The sequence below is a fragment of the Malurus melanocephalus genome, unplaced genomic scaffold (genome assembly GCF_030028575.1).
Source record: "Malurus melanocephalus ecotype Western Australia unplaced genomic scaffold, MMel_1.1 scaffold_316, whole genome shotgun sequence".
In the NCBI taxonomy this organism is placed as follows: Eukaryota; Metazoa; Chordata; class Aves; order Passeriformes; family Maluridae; genus Malurus; species Malurus melanocephalus.
In genome coordinates this window covers 399,971-408,783 of record NW_026623548.1, presented here as the reverse complement: position 1 = coordinate 408,783, position 8,813 = coordinate 399,971, and the positions used below count along the sequence as shown (strand labels likewise).

The 8,813-nt window shown below is 44.9% G+C and overlaps 1 protein-coding gene across 1 annotated transcript in view; it reads right to left on the bottom strand.

The window, feature by feature from the left end:
* Positions 1 to 8,532, bottom strand: part of MED13L (mediator complex subunit 13L) — a 170,822-nt gene extending 162,290 nt beyond the window's left edge. The window contains exon 1 of the mRNA XM_057377446.1: positions 8,357 to 8,532. Within this exon, the coding sequence (XP_057233429.1) occupies positions 8,357 to 8,428 (72 nt within the window). The 5' untranslated portion in view covers positions 8,429 to 8,532. The remainder of the gene's footprint in view (positions 1 to 8,356) is intronic.
* Between the last annotated feature and the right edge of the window lie 281 nt (positions 8,533 to 8,813).

Sequence of the window (8,813 nt, the reverse complement as noted above, 5' to 3'; positions counted from 1 at the left end):
TGTCCATCCCTGCCCAGCAAAGCTCAGGTTTACACCTGTGTCCATTCCTGACCTCGCTCCCTTCCCAAAAGGGCCCATCCCAGGCTCCTGTTCTGGAACAGGTAGCACAGGAACCCCATCCCCCAGCCTTGGTTCTTCAGCATCATCCCTATCCTCATCCCTGACCCGCTCAGCCCTTCAGAATCCACCACCTGGAGAATCCTGAGGTATAAATCTTCCGTAGAATGGCAAGTAGTAAATGAAGCCACTACATGACTGGTCATGTGGATTCATTTTGCCAGCTCCCTCCCTGTCATTCCTAAAACAAGAATCCAGCACCTCCTGCCAGAAAGGATTTATGGAAATTCACTGAGAACTCCAGTCAAAATTTTATTAAAATACACACAGAAAATTAAATAACCAGAAACGCTAGGCTAAAACTGAAAGCAGCTCTTTCAGAATGAAGTAATTTAACCAATTAACCTTTTCTCTCAGCAAAGAAATTACTTTTTTTAAAAAATACTTGACATGGCCACTACAAGATATTCCTGGAATTAATTCTGTGTCTCACCAGAGCCGCCTGCAAATTCAGTAACACTGTGGACATACATGAAGTGAGACTCATAAAAGTCCAACTCTAAGAGACTGCAGACATATTAGACTAGGTCTGAAAACTTCCTAGTAAACCAGAGATTCCTATAAGTAACAAGTCACGAGCTGATAATGTAAAAAACCAACACATTTTGAAACTTATGTCTCATAGCTGTCAGCTATGAATGCATCATTATCAAAAACTGGAAGTTCGCCAATGCCTGCTCAATAAGGTAAAGAAGAGTTTTCCTTTAAATTTAGCTTTCTATCCTCTGTTCTCACAAAATATTGTATTTTATGGGCAAATATGGAGTCATAAGAACAGGCAACCACAAGGCCCTGACCACAGCACAGCTCTTTTAAAGCTAAAAGATGAATGAAATAAAGTTTTACTGAACAAGCTTTAAATTTCCTTCTCTAAGACACGGATTGTGGTTACAAAGCCACTTTGATCTCCGTTCAATCCACGCCACTGCCAAAACGTGGTGGGGAGAGAGGAATGAGGGGAACAGAGCTGCCTTGGGAAAGAGAGGAGGGAAAAGATTTTCACTAGGTCAGTTCCACACTCCAGGCTTAAATGGGAATTTATGAACCCTTTTGCAGTCACCAAGGCACTGAAGAAGAGTGAAGGGGGAGGGACAAAAACAAAAGAGGGGGGAAAACCCCAAACTTTTATGAAAATTACAATTACAGAGGAGGAAAATGAGAACACACTAGGCTGCAACACTGGCTGTTTAAAGAAAGCTGAGGTAAGTGCCTCATGAGAAGTGATACAGAAATACATGCGTCATATCTTATTACTTTTGTAATTTTAGAAGCCTGCTCATTTTTCTCCATTTTCATAAGCTGATTATAAATACATTCCTTGATATAGGGACAAGGTCATTGTGTACGTTTGAGCTCATCTGTGTTAGTCACATAAATGTAAATATTGCCTCGGGGCACCTTATACAAGAGCACCACATAATAAAATTCCCCATCTCAAAGAAACAAAAGCCAGGATGCCACTAAAAGCTCCAGCCACATTTCCACTACWGCAATTCTGCTCATGGATTAAGCCATGCATGACTCAACGAGATATAACGTGTTTTTACAGATTAAGGTAGAAAGTGAGAGTCAGGATTCATCAAAATTAATCAAAATTCACAGCACAAGCCAAAGGAAAGACTCTTTTACATTTGTGAGTAAGGCAGCTCCTTACTACGTGAGGAAATGCTGAGAACCCTCCTGATGTGCAAAGCTGAACTTCCTCCCCGGTGTCAGAGCAGGCTCTGCTCAGCCCTCACTATAATTTTGCAGTGTTGGGATCACAGCAGAGCACAGCTCTGTCACGAGCTGGGCCACAGCAGGAACAACACAAGCTGTCATTCCCAGTATCCCAGTCCCTTATCCCACCACCGCGTGCACAGGGAGCCCCACACCAGCTTTCAGTCATATTTTGAGGTCTGTGGAGCAGAGTATTTTTATTATCTGGTTTCTCTTTAAAACTATCAGTTGATGTCAGGGGACTCAAGGAAAGAGGATCTATTTTTAAAGCGATACTTGGAGCTCCAAATGAAAGCAGTGGAACAGCCTGGTCTGAGGAACAAAGATGCCCCCATGTAAACACACGCTCCTTATAAGCAAATCTGCTGGATTTGGGTTGGGATCTTCTGTTGGAAACACTTGTGCACTTTTCAAACTGGCAAGTTAATACTAAAACAAGCATGTTTTCAGTCAGAGCAGTATTTTTGCTTATTATTTGGGTTACTATGGCACCAACAAGATGCAAATGCCACCGTGCCAGACTCTACACAATGAAGTGCACGATTCACCCACTGAACAGTAAATGAACACACACGAACACGAAAGTTTCCTAAAAACTACACTTGTCAGCCTTAACAACAGTGGGAACAGCCCAACCACCTATCCAGGGTCACTGGGCTGTCCAGAGGATCCCACAGAMAAGCTCAGGAAAAGGGGTTTTGGGGGTCTACAGGCATCAAATGTSACCTTACACAGCTATGAGGGAACAACTAGAAAAAAGGAAAGGACATCAATTTATAATGAAGTGATCCTGATGTACACTGGAGCGAGCACTTAGGGAAAAATGAAAGGCAGACAGGGAGCAGGTGTAACAGCAGGGAGACCATGAAGGAATGCAGGAAGGTGCCAACCATTCCAGTCATGGGATGCGAGAGGAAATYTGTAGGAGCATCCCTGCTCCAATCAGAGCAAATCCCAAACCCCCATAAAAGGGTGCTGCCACAACTAAAGATGCAAAAGTGGACTGGAGCAGGTGGGGAGGGGGGTGTGATTCCATACAGAGATCAAGGAAAGTGGAGACAACAGGTTCACTCTCACCAGTGAACAGGAAGCTCCAAATCAGCCCAGGTGTTCACCCCATCACAAAGTGCAACAGCCCCCTAACACTGATGGGGTTTGATATTTAAAAGCAGTGTACACACACAAACCCCTTTTAATGTAACGCTTCTGAGAACTAGAGAGATGAAAAAAAATTAAAACAAAATCCATGAAGATTCCTTCTTCATCTAATGACCAAAGTTACTGGAGTTAACACACTCAGCAGATACAACTCATATGCACCACACTTACTTTTCCACCGAAGATCAAAACCTTCAGTTTCTTTAGATTTTCTTCAAAAGAACTGCATTGTCCAGAAGGAAAATAATAGAAGAAAGGATTAAAAAGTTCTATCTGTAGATCTTTCTTTACTCTTTCATATGAGGAAGCGCTCTCAGAAGAAGGCAAAAAAATTCAAGATCAAATGAGTGGGGGCAGGGGAAGTGTTTGAGAACTGGGGTTATGATGTCAATTCTGTATTAAAAATGTAGAAAAATAGGAAAATCTATTTCCAGATAGTGTTACAGTAAATTAAAATTAYTGTTCTTAAGGCATAGTTGCCTAGGACTTTTTTAAAATACATCAGCCTAATATTTGAGTGTTTTCTTTGTTATGTTGATGGTCCCAACAGGCTTCACAGCACCAGACACAGTGCCACCAAAACCAGGACACAGCGTCTGGGGAAGGATTCCCAGCCCCAGGACATGCGTACAACCACAAGACACTCGGGATTTCAAGGAAACCTCACTCAAATGTTTCTTAGTGATTAGCTTGGGCATTTGAGCTGCAAATGTCACTCCCACACTCCCCATTTTCTTTGGGAATATTCTAGAAAGGTTGGTTACCCAACAGATCTCTAGATTCCCCTCCTGGAGCTGGGCACTCTGGCTGAATGTCACTGTCCTAATAATGGCAAATCTGGGTCTGCTCTCTTCAAACCCTTCTCCCTGGCACATACCATTAAACTGTCAAATACTCTGACAGGACAAAATAAAAACCTACCACTGAAGTGATTTAAAACYTGAAATAATTTTTTATTAGCAAGAAGTGAACAAGCTTTCTAATGTCATCTCCCTGCTTGTCTTGTTACCTAATAAAACTCAGGATAAAGATAACTAGAGAATCAAATACTTTTGCACAACTCAAGAGGTTAATTCCATTTCTTAATTATTTATGCATGTAAATGCACACCTACGTAAAATTCCAAACAAGATATGCACTTTGCAGTGCTGTAACATCCAGCATGCCAAGATCCCAGCCCACTGCTCGGAGCACTGCATTTAGGAAAACACAGCGAGCAAGAAGGACTACTGGTTAATTCACTACTACCGAAGGCATTGAGCAATCAACGTTTACTATGAAGTTCTTCACCGACAATTATGCAACACCWAGGAGTATCTCACAGCAGCCTCTGCAACCTTCCCTTTCTGATGTCGCGAAGAACCTTTAGGAGAATAATCCAAATGCCACCTCAGCTTGCCTTAATTCCTTTTATTTCATTCTGGAAACGTCAACCAAACTCCCCGRTGAAAGGGGCCAGCTTCTGTTTCTGGATGCAAAGTGCAAAAAGCAACAGTAGCCATGGCCTTCACCGTTTGTAACTCTGCCTTGAACAGGAACAAACACAATTCCCACTGCCTGGACCCCTCTGGCAGCTGGTTCTGTAGGAATGCATTTATACAAGAACCAGAGACATCGCCCACAGCAGTTTCTACAACCTGCTCTCACATCCCAAGAACACAGCCGTGTCTTTCCAGGCTGTCTTTTCACACAGCACCAAATGTTTCTAGTCCATGACAGCTTTTCCAAATTTCAGGTCATTCCTGACACCCTTTGCTGTACTCTTTTTCCAGTTCCAGTATATCCAATGTTATGCAACTTCACCTCAATTTCCCGAGACCGACTTGTGCCTTTGGATCCACCACGGCAGCAAAGCCAGACAGYTGAGGAAACCTCTTCATGCAAGCCCTCACTGTCATATGAGTAACCCTTACTCACAGGAAAAGTCAAATTAATTTCAGTAAGACTACTTTTATGATTAAGGATTATTCACAGGAAGACTGCTTGCCAGCTGGGGCTGAAGTTTTAATACAAAGCATATTACCTCAGAACATTTTGTCTCTAAATAGTTATTAGACAGCTCTTAATTAGTATTTAAATAAACTGTCCCTTACAATGGCTTATTAAATACTGTTTATCAAAACAGACATTCTTTTCAGAAGCAGCAGCAGACATTTTGACTACAGCAAAAACAGAGTGAGGATAAATATCATTWCTCCTACTGTTGTGCTAGGAACAGCAAATTCAGACAGAAAGTGTATTTTAATGAGCAAGGTTATTACACCCAGCAGATTGAACAAGTTGTTATTTGAGGAGYACTCTGATGACAAAGATGCAAACTGGCCCTTACATCACCTTACAGAGAAAGGCTTCCCACTCGGAGCAGGACTGGGTTTCTTTGTGCAGCCTGGCTGGGGTTTTTGCCTGACAGAGCACACCAACATTAACCCATTTTCCAGAGCAGTGCTGGATTCCCGCYCCACTGGACAACACCACACACACAATGGTGCTGCCAAGGGCTGCCAGTCCAGAGGGACATCCCATGGAACTGAGACCACCCCAGCACCAGGACACTCACAGGGAATCATAAAACCTTCACTTCAGACCGTGCCCCGAGCTCAGGGTACTGGGGACATCCACACTTACTGGACATCACTGATAAAAGAGAATCGGTCACTAAAAGCTTTTAGCAAACATTTCMTGCTAAAAGATTCAGAAGCAGCAAAGGCTCCTAACCTCTCTAGCGTGTCTATGGAAAACCAGAAATCATGAATTGTYAAACCAACCCAAATCCACCACAGCAACCAGACAGAGCTGGCACAGAGCTCTGGCTTCTCCAAGGCAGGCAGACAGCATTCCTGCTTCCACCAAACAAATGTCTGTGGCAAGGAATATAATCTAACCATGAACAAACAGTATCACGACAGACTATAATTATTTCAGAACTGCAATTCTCCAGTCACCAACATTTCTTTGTGATTCACACCCAAAACAAAGCCTGCAATTAAAAATAACCCAACATCTAATAGCAGAATCAGTTTTAAAGATATTTGTATCTGCCTCGCTGCTAAAGAATGAATGGATTCCCACCAATTCTGGTTTAGATTTTGTCCTGYTACACTGAAAAGTAAATGATTAGCAAAAGTTTCTCTAACTGCTAATCCAGACTACTGTAGCTTTAACAGTTCATAAATTTTGAAATGAATATGACAATCTGAGGTTAAAGGGTCAGTGGTGCTGGCCACATATTTCCAGTCAGTGTTTCCGTTCTCAATATCTTTTACTGATACATAAATCCCAACCAACACTAACACAATACAAAATAAATCTTCCTAATAGTTTTCATATCTGAGGTATTTTAAAAATACTATTACTTTATTCCTTTTTTTTTTTTTTTTTTTTTTTTTTTTTTTTTTTTTTTTTTTTTTTTTTTTTTTTTTTTTTTTTTTTTTTGGCAAAGTCAGAATACTATAAAAACAGAGTTTCATACACAGCACCACATTAAGGTACAGATACCTCCCACAAAATTACACAGGAGATTAAAGGGCTGCACATTAAACTCATTATTATTAAAGCCACTTGCAAAAGAATTTTGTTAAACTTATTTCAGTGATATTACACACCCATTTAAAATTGAACATTTCCCTAGCACAGGCAGGTGGGAGAAAGAAAAAGCAACCAAACCACAATAACTATGAAATAGCTTCACTTTATAATTTATGCTAATTGCATGCCAACAATTATTTTTGCCAGTGACAGATTTGCAGATTGCAACTGCAGGAGAAGTTCCGCCTCTCCAAACACACACTCCAGTCTGCATTAATGAACSGGGACTTCACAACTCTGCGAGGAGCAAACCCTCCACTGCCTCCCTCCTACAATCAGATACGATTGTTCCCTTCGTGCTTCCCGATTTATTTTCCTGCCTGGCTAAGAGCAGCGTAGTCAAAATCACCATAACAATCCCTCAAATCACCCTTCCWGCATCTCGATACACAGCACTGCTACATATTTATAAATATTAMCACATGCCTTCCAACAGGAGCACCGATACAAACTTACATAACGTAAGTAACAGTTCAATAAAAAGCCGAAATAAGAATTGTATCGTTCTGACGGAACGATCTCTGGGCCGGTTTTCCATCAGCGGAATACCACGGCTCTTGTCCCAGATTCTTAAAAGGCATGAGCAAAATAAATACTAAGCATATGTAGATTTAAAAAAACAAACAAACAAAACCCTGAGTCAAAATAACAAATATACTACAATGAAGTTAAAAAGCATAAAACTAAGAGCTTGATCATTTGCATTTCCAAGTAATTTCCCTTTTCCCCCCCTCTCCTAATTTTCATAAGGGAGCTAAAAACAATCTCTTCCTTCCTATCAGCAGAAGAACATATGCACCCACCTCCAATTCTGGCAGAGCTCTGCTGCGGGGAGGGGGCCCCCACCACAACCCTTTCACACATGCTACCCCCAAAGTTGCATCACAAGGTTTTAACTCCACCACACCACGCACTGAACAAGTCCCTCCTCCCCTCCGACATTATCCCTGTAGCAGAGAAGGCTCCCGATGATCCAACAGCCCTCTCGCTCACTCAGCTGTTGCCCAGCCAGCAGGGATAATGTTCCTGTGCGTGCCAGGTAAAATAAAGCAAGGTATTTCCGAATGGCTTTGCCATTACACACAAATTGTTTTCGTATTTTAAATTTAAATTGCCAACCCGTAGCTACCCAAAACTGATACCATAATTTCTACAACACTRAACCACGCAATCCACGTCGGAAGTTCCCAGTGAGATGGGCAGACAGCATCTATGCAAACAATCCGGCACACTACTGTCAGCCCCTGTTGTTCTTCAGAGAAGAAAAAATTAAAAGGTTTGGGGCTTTTTTTTTTAACCTCTTGCCCGCGAGCACGATGTATGCAAAGAGGAGAGCAGGCTGTAACAGCAGCTGACACGCCGTCACAGGAGCCCAGAGCTAAGTCCGACAGACGATCACACTACATGAGCGTTCGCTGCTGCTGAAATGGCGTTTGTCATTGTGAGAGGAGAGCAAACCCCCCGGTTCGGTGGCACAAAGCACACAGGGCACGGAGTGCCAAGGGAGGCGGGGAGAGGAGCCTGTTTACCAGGGAAGATGGTCGTGCAGGGGACACAGAGCCGTCCGCTCCCCGCTCTCTAGCTGCGAGCGCGATATACGGACCCGCAGCAAACCACGCTAAGGAGCAAAATAAACACGGGGACCGGGCCGGGGGAGGGGCCAGCGCAGGAGCAGCCCCGGGCCCTGCCTATAAACCCCCGGCAGCTGCTCCCGACCGGCAAACCCGGCGCGGAGCCACCCCCGGGCACCCACCCGCCCGCTCACTCACTCACTCACCAGCGAGAAGAGGTTGGAGTGACAGTCCTCCAGGCTGGCCCCGTTCGCCACCCAGTTCGCCGCCGCAGTCATGATCCTCGGCGAGCCGGGCCGCCACGGCGGGGCATGTCTGAGGGGACGGCCGGGGGGCGAGGGGCGAGGCGGGTGACCCTCGGGGCGACCCCCGTCACTGCCCGGAGCGGCCGCYGCGCTCCGGCCCCTCGGCCCCGCGGGGCCCCGCGGCCGGGAGGGGACGCGCCGAGGCCGGGGCGGGCGCGCTGCTCCTCGCTACCCGCCCCCGCGCCGATAATCCTCGAGCCGGGGGGCCCTTCTCCGGTGCAAGCGGGGGGGACGCGTCCCCCGCTCCTCCAGGCCGGGAGAAGAAGAGGAGGAAGGGGGGGCCCGGGGCCGCCCTTCCGCGTCCAGGTGCGGCCCCCCCCGGCCGGGGGTCGCGCGGAGGGCGGCGGGTCCGTGCGGG